The sequence below is a fragment of the Asterias amurensis genome, chromosome 22 (genome assembly GCF_032118995.1).
Source record: "Asterias amurensis chromosome 22, ASM3211899v1".
NCBI classification, from domain to species: Eukaryota; Metazoa; Echinodermata; class Asteroidea; order Forcipulatida; family Asteriidae; genus Asterias; species Asterias amurensis.
The window spans coordinates 13,146,296-13,171,205 of record NC_092669.1 but is presented as its reverse complement, the minus strand read 5'-3'; the positions used below and the strand labels follow the sequence as shown (position 1 = coordinate 13,171,205).

Here is a 24,910-nt window from a genome sequence, read left to right as displayed (position 1 = left end):
TCTAACAAAATGGCGGGTACACCAAAAAAATTAGCACTGTAAGAATAATAAGAAAACGAAAAACGATCGGAATTTGGCTCCCTTAACTCATTGATTTCTACATCATTTTACCATATTATTATTATTGACAAGATAGTTGCTTTGTTGTTGACTTTGATGAATGAAAGTGGACCTTGATTGGACAGCATGTAAATGGCATGTTTGCAGACTTACTTCGTTCGAGATTCGTGGTAAGATAGTTTTAAAGTTTTTAACTTTGCAACAAATCATCATTTTGTGCATCTGAATTCACTTTTCAGTGATCATGCCTTAACTTGTTTTGTACAAAATTGTAGTGTGGGATATGCTATACTATAATCTATATATGTAACAATTAAATAAAATAGCAAAATTGCAAAAGTTGTGCTCTTTTTCATTGGATGGATGGATTGAATTGATGGATGCAAAAGTTGAAAATGAAAGTCCTGCTGCTGGCTACTGTGCAGTTGGCGCAGTGTGGACTGTGGGACTGGGATTGAATTGATATTTAAAAAGGAAAGTCTATAGTATGGTAAACATAGACAGTTCCTAAAGATCCCCTTTTTGTAAAAATGAGTGAAAAAGTGGTGGCGCCATAATAGGGAAAGTTATCCAAGTTTAATTTAAATTAACCAATCAGAACTTCACTCAGCAGGGTTGTCCAGTATGTCCAGAGTCAGAGAGACGGACATATTCAAGCAAGAGATGTAAAAACACAGCCAGAGAGATTCATTTTAACTTCAAGACGTCTCATCAAAGAGAGCAAGCACAAGAAATGTGATGTTGGCTGTGTACACTGAATGTGATCGTCCAGCAAGCCAAGCATAAGGAAATCAGCAACATGCATCTAACCTTGCTTGTGATGTCACTGGTGGTGACATCATGGACGTGGGTTGTCATGGTTACTGGTACCTCAGCATCAGGTAGGTTATGTTAACAAAATATTGTTGTCCTTTGTTATTGTGATGGTTATGCATATTATTTACTCTTAGAACTCTATGAGGTTTGTTTTGCTATCCTCTCCACGAACGATTCATGGAGACGAGACAAGAACGAAGCTCATAGGAGTACAATGTACTTTTGTTTATTCTACTTCAATTCAAATTTATAATCTCATCTCATTTGATATTCTCATTTTGATTTTGTAAACTTTTTTTGATGTAACAAAACAAATTCAGCTTTTTTTACAACCAGGTTCTCAAAAAAACAGAATCTATCCAGCAGTATTAAGTACTACTACGTACTAGATACACACATGGTGTAACTGTAAACCAAATTATACATTGATACCTCACCATGCAATGCCTTTAATCCCATACAGGTAATTGAAGTTTAAAATAAAATAAAACATTGATTGTGATTATTTCTTGTTCTACAGATTTGCTTGAAGTCGTTCCGTCATCAATCTCTGTGAATTCAGATCATGAGATGATCATCTCACAAAGTTTGGCGTCGTCCAAAGGTTCGTCAACTCCAGCTTTAATTCCTAGCAACGCAGCTTTCTTGCCTACTCAATCATCTGCTATGCTTTATAGTAAATCAGTACTTTCATCTATTAATCCTACCATGTCATCAAAGATGATGACATCATCATTATCAGCCCCACCAGGAACAGACCGCTCATCTTTTAGCCGCCAACCAAAGAACTTGGCACAGTTTTTAAGTACAGAACTTGGTTCTGTTCAGTCGTCAGAAATTAATATATTTGCAACGCCAATGGAATCGGTTATGAACACAGTTACTATGAGCACAACGCATTCAAGTATTCAGCTCAATGATCCATTAACACCAAACCCAACTCCATCTCTGAAAGCGTTCACGTCCAATGAGTTTCATCATCAGGACCCGTCACTTTTTCAAACTGATGGCCTTTTTCCAAGTTTCTCAGACTTTACATCAACTTCTAGGATGGGTTTGAGCTTAGATCACGCCAGTGAATCTCAAATGATCTCCAGTCCCAACTTCAAAACACCAAGTTTGTTTACTTCAGTCATTGATGATCAAATGCAGACTTTGTCGTCAGATATTAGAGTCACGCTTGATAACAGCTTGTTATACAACCAATCAAGTACAATTCTTAAGACTACTGAATATCTCAGCTCAGGTTTGTCTCAACCACCAACGTTAATGACCCAAGTTGATGATGTAGTTGCTATGGCAACAGACATACAGTCATTGATGACTCGTACCATAGAGCAAAGTTTATATGAGACTCTAGTCTCAAGCATGATGAACCAAATTGCAAGTACCGAATCGTTTCTTTATTTATCAACAAACCAAGCATGGCGTGTTTCTGAAATGAGCAAAGTTATGGAAACTACACAGTCTGTGTTGTTTTCATCACAACTAAATGCAAGTAGGGGAATCCCCTCATTAGATACAATGACATCATTGAATCATTTGAAGACTCCTTCATTAAGTCTTTTAACGGAGGGCAGCATTGTTGCATCCCTCCCAACAGAGTTCAATAGTTTGCCAACCCATACTCCATCATCCTCTTTCATTGCTCAAAGTGCTACTAATCAAAGCTTTATTTCATTGCTTTCAGCTAGTAATGCAATAACACAGACCCCATTGCTAACTTCATTGAGTTTATCTAGTAGTATGCAAGTAACAACTTCTTCCCAATATGCTTTGTATCAATTCAATCTTTCTCAATCAAGCAGTTCATTTCAATCTGGCGCTGTAGATGCATCGTTTGTTAGTTCATTAATCACTAATCCCTCTGGTATACAATCCTCGATAATGACCCCTATCCAGTCTCTTATATCCCACCATTATTCAACTGGAACCACGACCCCATCAATTCACTTTGGAACCCAATCCAACCAGCTTTATTCAACATTCTTACCTAATGAACCATCTATGATGCATGTCACAAGAACTGAATCCATAACGCCATCAGAACACTTTGGAACCCATACCAACCAGCTTTATTCAACATTCTTACCTAATGAACCATCTATGACGCATGTCACAAGAACTGAAACAATAACACCATCAGAACACTTTGGAACCCATACCAACCAGCTTTATTCAACATTCTTACCTAATGAACCGTCTATGATGCATGTCACAAGAACTGAATCCATAACGCCATCAGAACACTTTGGAACCCAGTCCAACCAGCTTTATTCAACATTCTTGGCCAATGAACCGTCAATCACACAAATGAAAAGAACTGAATCCATAACGCCATCAGAACACTTTGGATCTTCAGTATTTCAACCAAGCCCCAGTTTGACACCAAGCTACATCTCTGAGAGTCAATTTATAAATGATGGGGTTTTTTCGACGCCAGTCTTCATACAATCATTCTCTAGTTCACCAATTAATAATAATCCATCCAGTTCATATGTTGCTGATGATAGAAGAAGTTCTAGTCATTCCATGCAATTTCAGCTCGCTTCATCTTCAGAAATGCTTCAACTTTCTGCTTTGCTGTCGCTACATAACAGTTATACTTCGACCATGTCAAACGTTATTCAAATATCACAAACAGATCAACGACAATCTTCAAGTAGAAAGCTTTTAAGTAATGGATCATCCGGAGTAGTCATGGCAACAAAGACATCAACAGTTCTGATGTCAACTTTGTCCGGTACAACTTCTCTGACAACATTGACTGGTACAACTTCTCTGACAACATTGTCTGGTTCAGCTAATCCGACGACATTGTCTGGAACAACTTCTCCAACACCACGGACTGTTACAACTTATCCAACGACATTGTCTGGTACAACTTCTCCAACAACATTGTCTGGTACAACTTCTCCAACGACATTGTCCGGTACAACTTCTCCAACAACGTTGTCTGGTTCAGCTAATCCTATGTCTACAACATTGTCTGGAACAACTTCTCCAACACTTGACGAGTCTTATTCAACGAGACCATTCCGGCTTACTATGGGTGAGTTAATATAAAGTTAATTATTCTAACATTAGTTCTCACACAAGAGAGTGGAATTATAGAAAAGTATATCGCTTCCTGGCGCCTAATTTCCGACAAGGCCAAAGGCTGAGTTGGTATATGGCAGGGCTCAAATTCGGGGGAAATGCACAAGACCGACACTAATATAATCACAATTTTGAGGCCTGTATGGGATGCAGACGTGCTTTGTTTTTCATTTCCAGGAGTGCATGTGTGAAGCAAACTTGACATGCAGGAAACACAGTACGCAGTGATTGATTGGAACAGCTGTATCTTTTTGCGTGTAATTAGCTCCTTTTTTCTTCTTTTGCGTATCGGCCCAAAATTTCACGTGCATGGCAAAAATCCTGCAACATGAATTAATTTGTTGTGGGATTTTCAAACTATTAGAAATAATAAGCCAGACCAACAAATATATAAATTTAAATACAAATGACCCATTAATTGTCTTCTTTGCAGATGTCATTGTTCCCGAAGTCACAGACATCACGACTGATGATTTCATTTCTACTCTAGAGTTAAATCTAGCTCTTGCCTATACCGAGGGAAAGACTCGACGAGACGACAGAGAAGCCGAAATTCAGAATCTTCTTGACAAACTCAACCCTGATAATGACCCACTGCTTTATAGACGCAAGAAAAGAGCTATGACAGTCGATGGCAATACTGCCCAGGTAAAACATACTGCCGAGTTAAAGAATACTGCCCAGTTAAAGAATACTGTCCCAAAAGTCCCCCATTATTATAGAGAAAAAAAAAATGACGTTTCCCGAAACAGATATAAGCCAAACTCAAAACTGTGTTTTCTAACCCACCTTTTGATGTTGTCATCTTGTTAAATAATAATAATAACAACTGCATTTCTAAAGCACCTTCACCTCCAAAAGAAAGTCTCTAAGCGCTCAGAGGATCGAAAGAATAATTATGTATACGATGAATTGAACATAAATGTTTTGAGAAGAGTCTTGAAACTTCAGATAGTGGTAGCTTGTTTGATATGTAGAGGAAACTACGTTGAGATAGTGGTAGCTTGTTTGATATGTAGAGGAAACTACGTTGAGATAGTGGTAGCTTGTTTGATATGTAGAGGAAACTACGTTGAGATAGTGGTAGCTTGTTTGATATGTAGAGGAAACTACGTTGAGATAGTGGTAGCTTGTTTGATATGTAGAGGAAACTACGTTGAGATAGTGGTAGCTTGTTTGATGTGTAGAGGGAGATTGTTCCATAAATAAGGTGCAGCAACTTTAAAACAACAATGACCGTATGTTTTGGTGGGTGCAATATTAGGGATTACTGCATTGTGTAGCTGACCGGAGGTTTCTAGTAAGAATGTATGTTAACCCCCCTTTCCCCTCAACCCTTTTTTAGATTGTTGAGATCGCTCGGGACCCCACCTATGCAGTAAATGTTGTCATCGTATTTTACATTGCCGTGGAAAGTGGAAGTATACAAGCGACGGAGTCCAAAGCAATATTTGATGAATTAACGCTTACAGAGTTAACGTTTTATCTTGGAGTTGTGGTGGAGACAAATCCTATTGGTGAGTCATTCATTTCAAGTCTGGGATGAGTTCGAATTCCACCCGAATAATTTGCCTGTGATTTTTTTCACAGAACTTGGGAAAGTACTGACTAGTGCCGGTGCTAACACACATCGGTGTATATGGGTAAAATAAAAAAATGAATATTATTTATCCCTGATGCAAATTTAATGTTTGAACTGCCTCTAGCTACCGGGCAATCTTGGTAGTCTATAGTTGGTAAGACCATGCTCTAGAAATGCAAAGGTTGTCAATGTGAATCCCACTTGAGTAATATGCCTGTGATTTTTTCACAGAGCTGGGGAAAGTACTGAGTATACAGTGCTAACACACATCGGTACAATTTGTGTAGGGTAAAACTACAACTAATATTCTTTATCCCTGATCCAAATTTAACATCTAAATAAACCTTTCTTTTCTATACAGAAGTAATTCCGCCTGATGTTGTCATGACAACTCCTCCAGCTTCAGGGAGTAGCTATGTTTGGATCATCCTTCTAGTTATTGGTCTGAGTGGTTTCTTCTTTCTTGCATGTTGCTGTTGTTTCTGTATCTGTTGCCGTCATCCAGTGAAGACGTCTCGAGATGGTACGATGGACATGGATACATTAAAGATGCTACAACATCAACAGAAGGTGAGAAGAAACTCAGTCTGGAAGACATAATTGAACCATGCAAGAATATCTGAATGAGGGGGCTTTGATGTTGGGCCTTAAATTAACCCACTGCACCCAAAGCAATTGCTGTGTGTTGCCCCGTGCTTTTGATGTGGTGCCCTCTGCAAGGTTTCAATACAATTTAAAATTTGTCCTCGTAGAGGTGCCCCTTACCAAGTTGCTGTGCCCTTCAAGGGCAGAGTTCAAAGCATGCAAGTTGCTGTGCCCTTCAAGGGCAGAGTTCAAGGCATGCAAGTTGCTGTGCCCTTCAAGGGCAGAGTTCAAAGCATGCAAGTTGCTGTGCCCTTCAAGGGCAGAGTTCAAAGCATGCAAGTTGCTGTGCCCTTCAAGGGCAGAGTTCAAAGCATGCAAGTTGCTGTGCCCTTCAAGGGCAGAGTTCAAAGCATGCAAGTTGCTGTGCCCTTCAAGGGCAGAGTTCAAAGCATGCAAGTTGCTGTGCCCTTCAAGGGCAGAGTTCAAAGCATGCAAGTTGCTGTGCCCTTCAAGGGCAGAGTTCAAAGCATGCAAGTTGCTGTGCCCTTCAAGGGCAGAGTTCAAAGCATGCAAGTTGCTGTGCCCTTCAAGGGCAGAGTTCAAAGCATGCAAGTTGCTGTGCCCTTCAAGGGCAGAGTTCAAAGCATGCAAGTTGCTGTGCCCTTCAAGGGCAGAGTTCAAAGCATGCAAGTTGCTGTGCCCTTCAAGGGCAGAGTTCAAAGCATGCAAGTTGCTGTGCCCTTCAAGGGCAGAGTTCAAAGCATGCAAGTTGCTGTGCCCTTCAAGGGCAGAGTTCAAAGCATGCAAGTTGCTGTGCCCTTCAAGGGCAGAGTTCAAAGCATGCAAGTTGCTGTGCCCTTCAAGGGCAGAGTTCAAAGCATGCAAGTTGCTGTGCCCTTCAAGGGCAGAGTTCAAAGCAGGCAAGTTGCTGTGCCCTTCAAGGGCAGAGTTCAAAGCATGCAATGTCATATTCATTTTATTTACGCATTTTTGTTTTTATAGAAAGATTGCTCATGAAAGTTATGAAAGTTGGGGGAAAATTTAGAGTGTTTAAACTCACGTTAAAACCGTGTTAAAGGATTTGGGTACTTTTTCAAAATGTCCATAGATTTACATTAAACTTACAGGGTTTGAAGATAATGATAGTGGAAAGCTTCACTTCAAATCTTACTTACTGAGGTGCTGTAGTTTTTGAAAAATGAGTCAAACAATGTCATGAAAATACGTTTGTAAATGATTAAAATAATTTTCGTCTCATGAGACGAAAATTATTTTCATGACATTGTTTTAATCATTTCCCCAAAATTACAGCACCTCAGCACGTAGTATTTTCAGGGAAGCTTTCTACTATCATTATCTTCAAACTGTGTAAGTTTAGTGTAAACCTGTGGACATTGTGGTTTTTGTCCTACAAAAGTTACATAGACCCTTTAAATGTGATTCTATTTTCATTTCAGTATCCATATAAACCTTACAAGACACCAAACCAAACTCCAAGAGGTTTTGATGTTGCCAAGGAAACAGATACAAACAATGATGCAGCAGATGGATTGGAGGCTGGTGCTGGTAGTTCTGGAATGAAACTTCAGCACAGCAGTACAGCATCAGCATTAAGGGACCAGATGAGGGATACAAGGTACCAGACCAATATTAGAATAATTTCATCAAGTCAAATTGAACATTCTTTATCCCCGATGCAAATTTAACATCTATTAAATTGTTGCAGTCGGATTCCAACTGCCTCTAGCTACTGGGCAATCTCGTTGGTCTACTTGGTAGGACACTGCTCTAAAATTGCAAAGGTCGTACGTTCGAATCCAACCCGAGTAATATGCCTGTGAGTTTTTCTTTTAACAGAAATAGAGAAAGTACTGAGTATACAGTGCTTACACACATCGAAGTTAAGGGGTTAAACCAAAATGAATATTCTTTATCCCCGATGCATATTTGACATCTATTAAATCGTTGATTCTCGTTTCTCCTTTATTCAGGTTAGATATGGAGGCCCTATCCTCATCATCAGAATCCCTTTCTTCACCTGTCCATGGAGGACCAGTAGTACCCCCTCTACAGCTTCAAAATGTCCAGGATCAATCCCCAAAGAAATCAACTGAAGATGAGGAAGACGTTTTTCATAAGACTGTGTCATCGTTAGAGATGAGTAGTCGTTCCAGACCGAGCTCAAGGAATCATGGAGGGAGAGCTCAGCCGAGATTATTACCTCTAAGAACAAGGATGGTAAATACAGTCATCATTATTTATTTAGTTTATTTATTTTGATTACACATCCATCGGATGAGGAGGCTTAAGGCCCGGTCACACAGGCCCCGATAACGAGAACGAAAACGAGAACGATAAAAATGCACGCCCTCGATTGGTTGAATGGGCATGGGCGTATTCTGCGTGGAGCATTTCAACCAATCGAGGGCCTGCATTTTTATCGTTCTTGTTATCGTTCTCGTTATCGGGGCCTGTGTGACCGGGCCTTTAGGCTTTTTGAGAAAGAAATCAAGCATCTGAAAGCACACAACTTCATGCGTCAAGGGTGTTTTTCTTTCATTATTATCTCGCAACTTCAACGACCAATTGAGTTCACATTCTCACAGGTTTGTTATTTTATGCATGTGGTGAGATACACCAAGTAAACAATGATTCTAATAAATATATCTGTTCTATTTTTAGACTCAAGATGTTGACCAAAGGAGTGCAACATCTTCACCAAGATCACCCCTCACCACATCAAGTGAGTATGAACCATTCCGCTCATAATAGATGGATTGCAATACGCGTAATCAGACGCCATCTTTGATCAATTGTGCACGCTTCATTGGCTGAGAGTCGGCCGTAGTGCATACACATGTCCATTGTTTAACATCAAAGATGGCAGTCAATGACGCATATTGCAATCTGTATTTTGTATTCTATATTGCAATCCATCTTCTGTTTCTTTAGAGATGTCTTTGGAGTATTCTACTTCTTTTTGTTTCAATTTCTAGATTTTGTAGTTTTGTGTCACTTAGAAGTTTTAGGATGTTTTTAGGTTTGTGTTACTTAAATGCTATGTTTGTTTGTTTATTTGTTTGTCGGGTTGTTTGTTTATTAAGGTGTTTGTTGATTTTTGTCTTGTTTGATAGTAGGGTGTGCTTCTAAATTTTATTTTCTGATTTTTGGTTTTGGAAACAAAATTATTGTATATTGCTTTTAAATTGTGTAATGTTCCTATAGTGTATATATTTTGCTGTACTTTTATATCTTTATTGTAAATAAGTATTACAATTCAGCCTGCCGGCTACGTCAAGCAGCTTTAAATAAAAAAGTAATAATTCAATGTAGAACTGGGTTTGAACAAAGAACAATTGACTAGAGCAATATTTGAACCAAAACCTCCAGATAAACGTATCTGCGCTCTACCAACTGAGTTATCTAGCCTTATTTGGTGGTCTCCATATTAGTCAATTTTTTTTTTGGGGGTGTGCACATCAGTATTTGAAACACAGTTTATAGATTGGTACATGACATTTGACTCTTTTGTTATATTTGATTTGTTAAAGGGGAAGGAGCAGAATTAAAGCGACTCTACCAAGCAGCCCAGAATGAAATTTCACAAATCTTGAATCCTGACGCAACTTCCAACCCACCAGACTTGATTTATATTTCACCGGACAAACGGAGATCGTAAGTTGAATGTTTTGTGGGCCCTGTTTTTGAGTTTATGTGTATTCAGTTCGCGTTAACACCATGTGTACATATCTTCTTAACTTGCCCCAACTTCATTAATACTGTAAATGCACAAACTTGCTAAGCACAGAATAATATTGCTTAGCAGAAACAGCTTACCAGCAGAAATTACATTAAGTATTCCTTAATGTGGATGGTGCTTCCCACTCAATTTTCGGCTTAGCAAATAAAGTTTTCAAGCAGTATTTTCTGCTGTACAGCTGTATGAAATTAGACTCTGTGTAGAGTTTTTCTTTGAGAAATTGTCTGCTATTAGTTCTTCTACTGCACAGTAGTTTCAGAATTTGGGAGACTTCTCAGTTCTGAAAAAAACTATCCTGCTTATTAAATTCTACCCAGTGGAAAGGTAGAAAAGCGGCGGGGACTTCTACCTTCGCTTAGTGTATTGAGGGAACGTATCATGATTGACTTTTGTGTCTGGAATCTTTTGATGAAATCCCTACCCCCTTAAAAATTATGTGAGTTTCTCGAGTTCAGTTGGGTTTACTCTCATTTTTCTATTTCAGAAAGAAAGGAAAATCCAGTAAGAGAAAACGTGTTGAGAAGGAGACTAAGTTTGATAGCGAGGAGAGAGGTCAAATCTTGCCTGATACACATTATGCCAGGAGGTCAACCAAGCAGCAGGTATGTAGTCTTCATTTCAGCAGTCTGTATTCTTAAAGGTAGCCCTTTCAAACATTACATCAGTTTATCTGAACTTAGCTCACTTCACAAAATCGGCACAAAACATAAACTGAATGAAGGGGACTTGTCACAAATGTATCAAGAAATAACTTTTTTTATTTAAGCAAAATATATGTTGTGCTTACTAAATAACAGCAATATAATATTATTTCATGTAATTTATACAATTTATGAATGTACATTTTCCTCATTCTATTTTTGTAATCATGTGTGACATAATGTCACGGTGCTCTTCCCCAAATATTGTGAAATATCAAACAAGAAGGGAGACTGCACCCCATTAATTAACCCAACCTCATTTATTGACCACGCCCTGGTCATTAACCCCATTATTGACCCAGCCTTGAGAATTGTATTAAGTAAGGCTCGATGCATTTTTTAAAGATCATCTTCTCATGCGATAGTAAAGATTTAGTGTCAGAGGTCGCAACCGAGGTCGCAACCGAGGTCGCATCCTCTGCCTCGAGAAAGATGAGATGAAAGAGATATTTATTTACAAAAATAGAGTTTTATTTGGATGGACTTAGGGAGCTATAAATGGACATGATACAAAACTATGAATATTGATGACTCTAATGTACAGAGTAAATGAAAGGAATCTTAATGGTAAGATGACAAGGTACATAGATAACTGAGCTTATTAGGTACAGGTGCATGTGTTTTATATTTAAACTACTGAATGTTGTGTACTGCACTGGCTACGATCCAATTTAGCTAAGCTGCTTTAAGAAGAAATTATTGCTTCAATATTTTTCTGTTAAGCAAAAATAAGCATGTTACCAGTCACAGATTGTATATGTGTGGTTGTATTTTGGCTGGTAATATTATTCTAGTAAGCACCTTTTGGTTAAGCTTAGGCTCCTTGTTGTGCTTTAAAGGCAGTGGACAGTATTGGTAATTACTCAAAATAATTATTATCATAAAACCTTTCTTAATTCTGAGTAATGGGGAGAGGTTGATAGTATAAACAGCTCCCTCTGAAGTGACGTAGTTTTCGAGAAAGAAGTGATTTTCCACAAATTTGATTTCAAGACCTCACTTTTTAGTCTTGAAATCAAGCATCAGAAAGCACACAACCTCGTGTGACAAGGGTGTTTTTTTCTTTCATTATTATATTGCAACTTCAACGACCGATTGAGCTCAAATTTTCACAGGTTTTTTATTTTGTGCATAATACATGTAATATGTTGAGATACACCAACTGTGAAGACTAGTCTTTGACAATTACCAATAGTGTCCACTGCCTTTAAGCTGTAGGCTCCTTGTGCTTTAAAGCAGCTGTTTCAATATGGCCCCATGGCAAGCCACTGCTTACCACTTAATTGAAAACTCATCTTAAAGGCACTGGATATGTGTGGTTATTACTCAAAAAATATATTAGCATAAAAACTTACTTGATAACAAGCATCGGAGAGAGCTGTTGATAGTATGAAATGTTGAGGGAAACTTCTCCCTTTTCACTGTCATTTTTTTCCATTTGTAATTTCATGCATATTGGGATACTCTTAAGTGAGAATACTGCTCTTAGCCAGTCTTGTTATAATAACATGCTTTTATATTGATGAATAGTTTCTGGTTATATTCGTTTAAAATCAAAGTGAATTGGAACACAACAGTTGGCCTTGAAAGTTTAAATAGTATCAATCAGACGTAACCGGAGAGGCATGAAGGATAAAATAAAGTCCTCAGCCAGTCTTGGCAACAACTTGCTTATTGATGAATAGTTTCTGGTTATATTTGTGTAAGACCAAAGTGAACTGGAACACAACGGTTGGCCTTGAACGTTTAGATAGTCTCAATACATATCAGACATAACCAGAGCACTTGAAGGATAAACCATACAAAAATGAAGTCGTAGCCAGTCTTGATATAAGAACATGCTTTTATGTTGATGAAAAGTTTCTGGTAATATTTGTGTAAGACCAAAGTGAATCGAAACAACGGCCGGTTGGCCTTGAAAGTTCAAATATTCTCAATACATATCCGACATAACTGGAGAGGCTTGCAGAATAACCATAACCTCTTCAACATCATTCTCATACGGTTTAGAGTCATTCTTTGCTTCTGTGTTCTGCACCGTCTCTAAGATGGTCTGCAAGGCTCCTCTGCAGTTAGTATCGCTAAGCAACTGCCTCCTCTTGCATAAATCAGTCATAAGTTGCCCGAGCATCATCACCAGTAAAGCCAGGTCGTGTTTGTCCAAGTTGGAATCGCGAGATAACTTGAGTAAGTTATCATGGACTTCGTGGTGGGTTCCACTTCTGAAGAACATGTAGAAGTCGTTGGCGCGAGTGTCAAGAATATCTTGTTGGTTATTGCTGCTGGTCTCCATCTTTGGTAGTGTGTCTCCGAAGATGTTGAATTCAAACCGTCTTGTTTGTCAGCAACGGTTGGGTAGCTGCAATTACTGAGTTCAAACAGGTGTGTTTATCGCCAATGGTTTGGTGACTGAGATCGCTGAATTATAACTGTCTTGTTTATCGGCAACGGTCAGAGATGCAGACAGTCGTGTTTTTCCTGTGATGGTAGTCAGCAAATGATGTTCAAACTCTTGTTTTGGTGACGTCTTAAAGAAATCTGTAATTGAAAAAAGTGAAAAGTATATAAAATATATAAAATTGAATGCGAGAAATAGAAATAGCTGATGTAAGTTTCTTATCACGACAGGACCTGTGGAAATGCAAAGATAAAGTAAACAGCCTGACGTTATTTCTGTGATGGTAGTTGGCAAATGATGTTCAAACTCTTGTTTTGATGAGGTCTGGAGAGAGAAAGTGAACATTTTTTTATGAGACCGATTTTGGAAATAGAGTGAGCTGCTTACCAACCAACAGGACCTGTTGAAATGCAAAGAGATAGTTAGCGGCCTGACGCTGTGACCCTAGCTGAGTCTCTCTTGAAGTCTGAATGACCACTCAACCCACATAACCAAGTACAGTCGACTCTTGGTATAACAAGGTTGCTTGGACTGGTCAAAGACCTCTTTATAACATGAACATTGTTATAAGAGGGCAGCTAAACCAAGGAACACAAAGTAGAAATGAGATTTGAGACTTCAGAATGTACTCTTTATAAGCAGAACCTCTTCTTAACAGTGTTTTTTATAAGGAGGCTATACACTGGTTTAACCATGGAGGAAGAAACATTGTTAAACAGAAGCAGTCAAGTAGAAAGAGATGAAAAGAGAAGGGTGCAGAAAGCACTTTAGAGAAAGATGGAGAAAGCAAGGGATGAACAATAGAGGACAGAGGGTGTGGGGGTAGGGGGTTTGACATCAAGAACAAAAGACAAAATCAAAGATAGATGGTTGGGGCACAAAGCACTTCCAGAAAGCAAGTGATGAACAGTGAGGGAGAGAGGGTTTGGGGACTGGGGTTTGATTACAAGAGGTTGGAAACACAAAAGACAAAGTCAAAGGTGGGTGGAAGGGAGAACAAATGATTGATTAGTGAATGAGACTCAGTGGAAGAAAGCAGAAAGAAAAGATAAGTTGTCTTATAATCCCCTTCTAGGAAATTTAGAACATGGGGTTGAATGGTCTTAAAGGCATTGACACTGTTGGTAGTTACTCAAAATAATTATTAGCATAAATCCTTACTTGGTTACGAGTAATTGGGAGAGGTTGATAGTAAGAAAACATTGTGAGAAACAACTCCCTCTGAAGTAACAGAGTTTTTGAAAAAGAAGAGATTGTCCATGCATTTGATTTTGAGTCCTCAGAATTAGATTTTGAGGTCTCGTAATCAAGCATCTGAAAGCACACAACATCGTGTGACAAGGTGTTTTTTCTTTCATTATTATCTCGCAACTTTGATGACCAACTCGGCTCAAATTTTCACAGGTTGTTTATTTTATGCATATGTTGAGATACACCAAGTGAGAAGACTGTCCTTTGACAATAACCAATTGTGTCCAGTATCTTTAAATGTACTTTATCCACAGCTTCTCCTCAATAAGTATCTAGTCAGTAAATAAAGGTTTGCGTTGACTCCTTGTAAATAACCTTGGTGTGAGTAGTGGTGGCTCTGAGAAGAGCTGGTTCGTACTGCTCCACGTTACGATCAGCGTGCTCTGATCAGCTTCCGGAGAATGCTGGACTGTGCTGTGTGTATGATCTTTTTGTAGCGTTGTTTGGCAAGAGTATCAGGGCCCAGCAGAAAATATTGCTTAACAATTGTCTGCTACGCAGAAATTGGCAGGTTACCTATCACAATTTGTACATGTGACATAGTAGCTTGGCTGGTAACCTTATTCTGGTAAGCATAATGTTGTTGTGCTTAGCTACTTTTTGTGTTTCAAGCAGCTCTATGAATTTTGGCCTATGTTATAAACCCATACTATGTGAAGTTATTCATGCAAGTTGAAAATACATGCAATGGTCGTACCTACCTTTATTATATGCCACGTCACACTGGTATTAATGATGCACACATTTAAACGGCAACAATCTGAAAATTCTACTCCGCGGTAGTAGAATAGCAAGACAGTTCTCCAAATAACAAAATCTACCTGGCAAGTAGATGGTGTTACTACAAACCAAATATATGTTGATACCTCACCATGCAACGCCTCAAATCCTACTGACAAATTTGTCATCAGTTTCCATAATGCACTATTCCAGCATAGAGCTAAAGACCAGACCAGACAGCTTGCCTTTGATGTTTGAATTATTCATAATATGTAAATTAGATGTCAGAATATTAAGCACATGAATCAATTCATCATAGCACCAGATGGAAGTCTCCACATTATAAATCGTACTATTTTGTAATTGATGCACATTAGCCTTTTGGTTGGCAACTAGTTTGCAACATCCGATGATATTTTCACAATAAGTGGATGCCATGGGACTTATTTTTAATTTGGTCCACCCATTTAACCTAACCTTCCAAAATAGCGACAGCCTCATCTATGTATAATAGAGCGACCTTGCAATGATGTTTTATCTAGTTGAATGGGTTTGGTCAAGGCTGTGTATAAATCCAATAAGAAGTTTGTATTAGTAGAACAACAACCCCGTAAAAGGCTAGGTTTGGTAGTGGTTTAGGTCAACCTGAATGCAGTATTGGGGGTGTGTCTAAATCAACTGAATGGTGTTGTTTGTTGGTAGGCATGTTATACAACGTCCTGGTAGGCAATTATGCGCCAAAGCTTGAAGCAGTTCTCTAATACGTCACAGCTCTAGTAGCAAGACAGTTCTCTAATGAACAAACCCTACCTGGCAAGTAGATACACACATAGTAATACAGCAAACCAAATATATATTGATACCTCACCATGCAATGCCTTAAATCCCAGAGTCAAAGCTCAGCTGTAAAAAATTGTATGTAGTGTACACGAACCCTTTATTGTTGTGGTATATATATATACAAGGTTGACTGGGTTTTATGAAGGGCGTCCAAGGCTGCGTATTACATGTACCCAGCAAAAATGTGCAAGGCCAGGTGTTGTTGATGCTTATTGGTCGTTTCCATGGACCATGCTAAATGGTTTGTTGGGGTGTTTGTTTGTTTGTTTGTAAAGATGGTTTCCCTGTCAAGGAAACTCAGCAAACTCCCAGAAGGGGATATAGCCTACAAGCCAAGCTGGCAATAACCAATCTCTCTTTCATACAAACATTGGTTGAACGTCTATGATTATGAATTGCACACCAATCAAGAAATTGTGAGCCAGTAACTAGAGGACCATTCTTTTATTCTACATGTAGTAGTTTTGAAATCAGCGGTTTGCTTGGGAGGATTTGAATGCACAAACTTGGAATTGAGAGTCATGCAGTCTAGATATTAAAGTTGAACAAACAAATGTTAATGGCTCGAAGTTTCGAACCAAGCCGAGTATTTCTCAAAGGCTAATGACAACACAACAAACCTGAACAGGTAACTCAATTGGTTTATATTGATATATAGGTAACTAAAGTGTAACATGAATGGAGAGAGAGAGTCGTGGGATAAGCACATGTGAAAAAGCAAGGGGGTAAACAATGAATATGGAGACAAAAGGGGGTGGGGTGGAGGGAAGGGGGCTGGTTTAACCACAAGAGGATGGGAACATGAAGGACAGTATCAAGGGTGGGAAGAGGGGAAAAGGTAATTAATTACAAATTAGGCAGACTGAAAAGGGTTATTACTCCCTTCCTTCTTGGAGGTTCCATGTTTAGACCATGGGGTTGAATAATCTGAAGGCGCCTAATCCACAGATTCTCCCTACTCAACTTGGCGATTACCTAGTGCCTCATCATCTTTCCCTTGGTCAATGTCAGAAATTAAAGTTCTTAAAATAGCAATCAAATCGAGAAAGAGCTTATTTAATCATTGATTGGTTGATAATTGTGTGAGGATGTTCCTTGCCCTTGGTATTAAACCGCTTTAATAATAATAATAATAATAATAATAATAATAGCTAATTCTTATATAGCGCATTTCATAACTGAAAGAAATACCAATGCGCTTAACAAAAAAAAAAAGGCAAACAATAAAGCAACCAATAACAAAAAATACGCTAACAAAATGCAAACGAAAGGATTAAACTGAACAGAAGGCAATAGAAAACAAATGGGATTTGAGCAGAGTTTTGAATTTTGCTGATGATAAACAAATAATGATAAACATATATATGATAAACAAATATGATAAACAAATATTTGATAAACAAATAATGAACTTTGCTCTGCACGATAGTAGACCTCAGTCTATAGATGGTTGACATGCATTTTGTCCTATTTATTGCGATTGGGTTTTAATCATTAACGTCTCAAGTATTTACTTCAGCTGGGTTTTTTTTTCAGAGGAAAAAACCCCAAATAGAACAGTCTATTTTACCATGGCACAGAGCCAATCATTATAAGAAGTGAAACGTTTTTATGATGTTGGTATTATGAACCCAAACAAACGTGACAAATTTATCTGATAAAAAAACCCCCAAAGCTGGTTTAAAGCCATTATACACTTTCGGTAAACAGTATTGTCCAAGTCCCACACTTCCTGTATCACAACTTATATATAAAATAACAATCCTGTGGAAATTTAGGCTCAATCGGACATCGGAGTCGGGAGAAAATAACGGGAAACCCCACTCCTGTTTTCGCGCATTTCGCTGTGTCATGACATGTGTTTATAACAAATCCGTAATTCTCGCTAACGAGAATTTATATTGTTTTACCGTTTTCTCAAAAAGTAAAGCATTTCATGGACTAATATTTCAAGAGAAGTCTTTCACCATTACCTTCTGTAAACCCTGTAAATTATTTGTAAATCTGTGAACTTTTTTTTTTTTTCTGTACCGAAAGGGTCCAATGGCTTTAACAGTTATTTATGTTCTTGAGCATTTGTTGAATCAGGCCTGGAATTCACGCATGCCCTGGTGGCCATAGTCTCTGTTGCCCCCGGTCTTGGCCTTGGTGCTCCTTCAAATGTTTCTCATTGACTTTCCAACTATTGAAATTTCAGGTTTGTTGAATCATCCTCATTATAAGACAATGAGCATCTTGTGAGTTTCGTAAGACCAACATGACCAAATGGGAATTTGATGATGTGATGATAAATGTTACATGTTTCATGAATATTCAAATATTTCATGACTCATTTGCATAGGATGTAGGCTACCAGGGTCAGATAACTTGAATCATGAATTAAATGAATATCGAGCTGCAACTTTAACACAAAACCATAAAAAGTTCCTTCCGCGCACTGAATCTGAAAGTCAATAAATGTTCAGGATATAATAACCACATTACACAAGTTTTGAATTGAGGCTGCAGCATTCCATGGCATCTCCAGGCAGGCAAGATACTGCTTTATACTGCAAGATACACTTTGGTCACAAAGAGAAAGTGTACTGTATACAATAATCATATAAACAAGTTTGTATCCATACAGAAAAGACACAAGTGTCACAACCAGGACTCTAACTGCTGATCAGAAACACCAGGGGCCAATTTCATAGAGCTGCTAAGCACACAAATTTGCTTAGCATGAAATTTCTTCCTTGATAAACACAGGATTACCAACAAAATGTCCATTTGTTGCATATTGTTTGTTCTGCTATCCAGCTGTTGTTTGCTTATCCTGAAAATCGTATGGAAATTTGGTTGGCATTCATGTTTTTATCAAGGAAGAAATTTCATGCTAAGCAAATTGTTTGTGCTTAGCAGAGCCTCTATGAAATTGGGCTCAGCCACGTCCCTTTAAGATAATAATATACAAACATGCAGCCATATAAACAAACAATCTTAATGTGCAAAGTGACAAACTGACTTACTATGATAGTGTGGAAGTTGTTCCCAGATCAGAAGAAATACAGCACAGAGTTGTTGATCAAAGCTCTCCTTCATCCAACAATGCTGTGTGTTGCGTTCGTACTTGTATTTAAAGCCCACTATTTCACATTGTCGTTAAAAACCCACTCAGCATTATTGTGATTGAGCAATACTCTTGCATCCAAATATGGACATTGTCAATCCTTATTTGGACTTTGTTGTGATCTGTGGAATATTCTTAGCTGTGAGTAGTAAATGGATTTCTCATTGGGGAAACCCCCTCATTGCATCAGTTTGTTTAGATGTCCAAGGGACTAGGTCTAGTTGAGCAATATCCTACTGTATACCATAAAGATACAGTCTAAAGCCCTTTTCACACAACAGTTATTTTAGCAGGGTTCCCTTGTTTAATTCTAGCATGGTTGTAAAAATTGACAATGCACTTCTTGTGAAAGGACAATGTTTGGACTGTCTCTTGGTCCCTAGTGAAATCTCTCGCCTTGGTGCCCTTACCCTTTCAAAACAAACCAAAGCATACATTTTTGCTCTGTGTGCCCATGGTACAAAGTATAGTGGAGGCCTTTGAAATAACACATGGACCGTATATCATGGTTGTCCTTCCACACGAGGTACTCTTCTCAACCTTGTTAAGTTTATGCAAGGTACCCTTGCTAAATTGCTGCCGTGTGAAAAGGGTTATAGATTGGTAAATCGTCGAAAATTCCATGACCATACAAATTTACTTGGTGAGAAACACGATGGTATCAACTATTTTTGAAAAGTACATGGTTTGGTGAAATGTTTGACAAAGAGAAATGATTCATGCTTTTGAATCTTGTCTCAATATTTCTGAGAGTTTGCCCCCCTTTGGGAATGCTGTGGCCAGAGATGCGGTTGTAACGTTCTATCCAGACTCACACAAACCAAGATAATAACTGTTTTAAACCCAATTTAAAAGGTTTTCATTTTCATACAATAATATTAATAACACCGTTTTTATATGATTATACTCTTCCTAAAAAGCAATGTTGTTCTCCCTTTAAAATTCAAGTACATTATCAACTATAAGTATTGCATGGGGTTGACAGTTCATGCGAGTTTTATTCTCCTCTTGCAAAATAACTTCATGGTCTGTGACTGTAGACATCATTCATATGACACGACTATGGATTTCCCTAATGAGCAAGAAAGAACTCGTAATGTTCACTGATGATCCATCAATGCTAATGTGAGCCAACGTCATTGAGGTTGACCCATTATTATTAGCCTCACATTAATTGCAGACAATAGACTGTGCAAGTCTCGCGCGCACCGGAGCGAGAAAACACGACAACTGAAGAACTTAATTTTTTTATGAATCAAATCTTTGCTTTAATTTTTTCTTAATGCCGAATCTGAACAAAAAAAATACCCATAAGAGCTTGTTTAAATTAGTATAGCTTTTTAACCAAATACACAATTATCGGTTAAAGTCTATGTATAGACAAAAGTAAAACTCTGGGACAAGGATGTTTGTTTGATCTGAAATGTTTTGAAACCCCTTTTGTAAATCTACGCCCGAATGTGAAACTACTGAAAGCTGGTTTATATGCGGACGCACGATGGTCGCAATGGCGTTAGATAAACACGTGACGCATTTTAAAGAGGAAGCCGACGCCTAAGCGACCAATGAAAAGGCTTTCCACCCAGCGCGGCCAAAACAAGCGTCTGCGTAAGTTTCGAGATCGGAGATGGGCAAAAATTCTTAATTTTTTACAAGTAACCTGACCTGAGGTCAAGTTTAAATATCGGTTTTTCTTCGTTATTTTGTTGACTTTATTTTTACTTTTATATATGTTGTTAATTAGTATTACATTTTTAACAACATATGTCATTTTTATGGTCATAAACTATATTAAACTAAAGTAATGGACGAAACAAAATCTCCCCAACGTAAAACTCCATAAGGTTGGGACCACAATGGTCCCGGAAGTTCAAATCTGCGCGAGACTTGCACAGTCTATTACTTTATGAAGTACACAGGCCTGGTACTTCATGTCGGGCAACGAAGGTGATTGCCTCCATGCCCCCTGGTCATTGCCTTAGTGCCCTTGAAATGCTCCAGTAGAAATTTAAAATGTCCTCATAGGGTAACCTTTACCAAGGAGAAAAGGCCTTGGTGCCCTTTCAAAATGAAGCATATAGGCCTGAGTACACACACAGTTTCTCGTGTGACCATGGTAACAAAGTATAATGCAGGCCTTTGAAATAACACAAATTGACATTTTCCTCGTAGAATGTCCCCTTATTACCATAATACCAGAGGGAAATTGCTGTGCCTCTTCAACAGTGAAGTTCAAGGCCTGACCAGGGGCCAATTTGCTTTTAAAAGCATGAAAACAGCTCGCTTATTTTTCGCATGTTACTGGCAAAAATTTCATGCCATATACATTGCTTGTGACTAGTATTTAGCTGTTGTTTACTTAGCATAACAATTAAGTGGAGTCTTGGCCAGTAATCTGATTTTACTAAGCAAGGATTTTTTTGCTTTTAAGCAAACATTTTTGAAACTCTATGAAATTGGGCCATGGACTCAAACCATAATACTGTCAGGTTGTTTTTTGAGGTATGGCGGGCACTATAGGGGTGCTTGCTGTTTGGTTTGGGTGTATACAAACAAATTTACCCAAAGCTAGTGCCATATGAGTGTGTTCATGGTTCACCGTATCTCCATTGACTTATAAAGCAAGCTTACATAAGGGTTATTGCACATACTTTTTCTGTGCTTTGCACTATTTCCTAAACATAAAATACAAGTATGCGACCGTTTAAATGAAAACAGTACAACAAAACTACAAACTCAAATATCAAATAGTACCTTTGGCACGTAGCAAACATTCAAACTGCAGCCGAAATAAACATTGATGGTATCTATAGAGCAGACTACCTTTGTCTGCTGCAACTGTTGACGTGACATTTAAAGACCTTGAAAAATGTTATGTTGGCAGGGAGTGCACTTTGAACTTGAGCTGAACAGTGGTTGTCATAGCTATGTCATGAAAATGCTATATTGGCAGAGAGTGCACTTTGAACTTGAGCTTCTGGTTACTTATTGGAACAGTGGTTGTAAGGCTAGTTACTTGTTGGAACAATGGTTGTCAGGCTAGTTACTTGTTGGAACAGTGGTTGTCAGGCTAGTTACTTGTTGGAACAATGGTTGTCATGCCAGTTATTTATTGGAGTTATGGTTGGTAGGATAGTTACTTATTGGAACAATGGTTGTCATTCCAGTTACTTATTGGAACAGTGGTTGCCATGCTAGTTACTTATTGGAACAGTGGTTGTCATTCCAGTTACTTATTGGAACAGTGGTTGCCATGCTAGTTACTTATTGGAACATTGGAATTGTCATGCCCGTTACATTTGAATGACCTAAATTCAACAGTGTACACTGCCTTGGTCTCTAGTGCAATATTGAACTGTTATTGTTGACTACAGCTGTTGGGTTAGTTCTAGAGACAGGATGTAATGCAACAATGCACCACTTGGTTTAAGTTTATTCAATATTGGATTTAATTGATTCTTCTTTTGTGAACTAATTAATCTCATTAGGCCGTGGAGGTTGCATTATTTGGATTAATAGCAAAGTGTGAATGTTGGTCAAATTAAAGTAACAATACTTGAGAAAACTGTCACAATCCTTGAGAACATTGTCACAACCCTTGAGAAAACTGTCACAATCCTTGAGAACATTGTCACAACCCTTGAGAGTTAAATGCATATTTTTTGTTGATACCAACAAAAACTTACAAACATAGCAAACTTATGTCCCCCGTGTGAACTGTGTTTAAAATCAAGTATTTGGAATGTGGAATTTTTAGCCATTTTATGATTGGTTTAAGTTGACTTTTATTTAAACAAGTTTGTAAAAAATGTTGAAAGAAATATGGAAAGAAATATGTATAGGTAAAAACTAAATGAATAAGATCACTGATGTTGTTTTTATTTACCGTGTTTATATTTAGATGACATCATCAAAGCGTCATCCAGAAGCATTAAACGAAGCTAGAAGGAGAGTTCATCATCTGATAGATGAAGCCTTTTCATTGGTCGGTTTATCTAAGAACGCCGTCTCACCCTTAGCAACAGATGAAGCGACATCAACAGCAGACGATAAGGTAGGAAGTAGTAGTCAGGCCTTGTGTTTATTACTTCAGTTTATTTAAAGGACTCAAACTTGTGGGGGGGGGGTGGGGGGATCCACCAAACTGCAGGGTATTGAGACCTCAAATGTTTATTAATAAAGTAATTTTAAAGGCTCCAACTTGGGAGAGGAGGGGGGGTCCACAAAAAATAGCTACATGTTATAGAAGATAACATAAGAAGATCTCATAAATGTGTCTTTAAGCCTATGTGTAGATTCGTAAAATCAATTGAAATGCCATTTTATCCGAGTCGTCATCATGTAAACATAACTTGTTTCAGTTCAATATATTGCAGAGTGAAGTAATGTTATCCAAAAAACCAAACCCATCTAGACTCGTCTGATCATGAGTTTACTGCCCTGACCCAGAAGTCATTGCCCTAAGGCCAGTCGTACCGTGTACAATTTGAGCTCTGATTGTGATAGGAATGAAGGGCTTCTGAATGAATGTTCCTATGGATCCAAACAACAATACAATGTATGCCTGCTTATAATATTTTCATGCTTTGTTCTTTTCAGCTATTTGTGATGAATAAAGATGCAGCATTGGGCGGAGGTTCACACTCAACATTGTAAGTATATGTCTCAAGCTGTCACAAACCCAGTGTCCCTTCTTCTTAGTAGATCAACATAGGTTAGGTAACCTCAACCTCTTTGAGCTTGACCTTGCATTAAAGGCTCCCAGAGGATAAGCTTACTGGCTGGAATCTCAGGGTGGCGATAGCAAACTTCACTCTTCTTGCGCAGACGTTGGCTCTTAGCTTGGGGAACTTTGGTTCTTAGCTTGGAGATAGAGATCTGAGTTGGATATATGTGTTCTTCAGGAAAAAAAGTGAATGCTGAAGCAGATTGAGTGTCACTGAGTGACGGATATGTGCGCTATATTATAAGAAGCCACTATTATTGGGTGCGTTTGATTAGCTTACGAGTTGTTTGATTAGCCATCATGTGATACTCGTGCCCCGGTGGTGGCCCTCGGTGTCAGCCTTTGCAGACCCAGCTCTAGAGCGGGTCTCTGGTGGCTACCACTAGTGTAAGCCCCCGGTACACACAGGGAAGCTAATCAAATGCATTCAGTATTATTATTTTATTGAAGTCAAATTTAAATTTTGTTACTCTTAAATTTCAGGAGAGACAGCAGGACGTTCATCACGGAACATGAAGACAGAAAACAACCCAAGAAGAAGGAGGAGGAGGTTGCTGATGGAGGAACTCGTGTCCTTGTAGTACCAGTAACTCATATACCTGATAAGACGTCTGATGTTGTATGGAATCCGTATCATGCAGAGGATGAGCTTAATCAACTTCAACAATCACAGCAGCTAGTAAGGATTCTAATTCTTCAGTTATTATATTATTGATGGTTTATTAAAATTGAACTTGCAGCCAATGGCTAAATTGCGTCAATATATACATGCTATACAGTAAAACATTGGGGAATGCACAAAAGACGAATTGCAACATGTGTCATCGGCCACCATCCTTGATGAATGTGTACGCGTGAAGAGCCATCACAGGCCGAGAGTCGTGCGTAGCACGTACACACTTTGAAATCCATTGTTACATCAAAGATGGCGGCCAACGACGCGCATCGCAATCCGTCTATATATTAAAAAGGAAATGTTTAACCGACCGCAACAACACACAAGAACAACAACAAAAACATTAAAATACCGGAGAACTCTACATACATGCAAGAAATTTAAATAACATTAATCCACTGCTTATCCACTCCATTTGAATAACATGAGTCCACTGCTGTTCAAAGTTTCAATCAAGCAACTTTTCAGTGCTGGTCATTATTATGCGGTTATTCTTTATTTGTGCATTACATCAGGCCTCAAGTTGACTCATCCACAGCAACTGTCATGGTGTCATCAGGCCTCAAGTTGATTCATCCACAGCAATT

At 38.4% G+C, this 24,910-nt stretch overlaps 1 protein-coding gene across 3 annotated transcripts in view; it reads left to right on the top strand.

The window, feature by feature from the left end:
- LOC139953550 (uncharacterized) overlaps positions 1–24,910 on the top strand; it is a 70,083-nt gene continuing 45,173 nt past the window's right edge. For 2 of the 3 annotated variants that reach the window (XR_011787992.1, XM_071952987.1), the window contains exons 1-15: positions 1–230; positions 674–941; positions 1,397–1,480; positions 3,521–3,928; positions 4,409–4,623; positions 5,321–5,492; positions 5,919–6,127; positions 7,600–7,778; positions 8,134–8,380; positions 8,825–8,885; positions 9,694–9,817; positions 10,387–10,504; positions 22,823–22,975; positions 23,521–23,573; positions 24,131–24,326. Coding sequence is in view for 1 of the 3 variants with exons in the window: in XM_071952987.1 (XP_071809088.1) it covers positions 860–941; positions 1,397–1,480; positions 3,521–3,928; positions 4,409–4,623; positions 5,321–5,492; positions 5,919–6,127; positions 7,600–7,778; positions 8,134–8,380; positions 8,825–8,885; positions 9,694–9,817; positions 10,387–10,504; positions 22,823–22,975; positions 23,521–23,573; positions 24,131–24,326 (2,301 nt within the window). In the remaining 2 variants the exon portion in view is untranslated. Of the gene's footprint in view, positions 231–670; positions 942–1,396; positions 1,481–3,520; positions 3,929–4,408; positions 4,624–5,320; positions 5,493–5,918; positions 6,128–7,599; positions 7,779–8,133; positions 8,381–8,824; positions 8,886–9,693; positions 9,818–10,386; positions 10,505–22,822; positions 22,976–23,520; positions 23,574–24,130; positions 24,327–24,910 lie in introns of all 3 variants that reach the window. The other variant, XR_011787993.1, reaches the window with a different exon arrangement.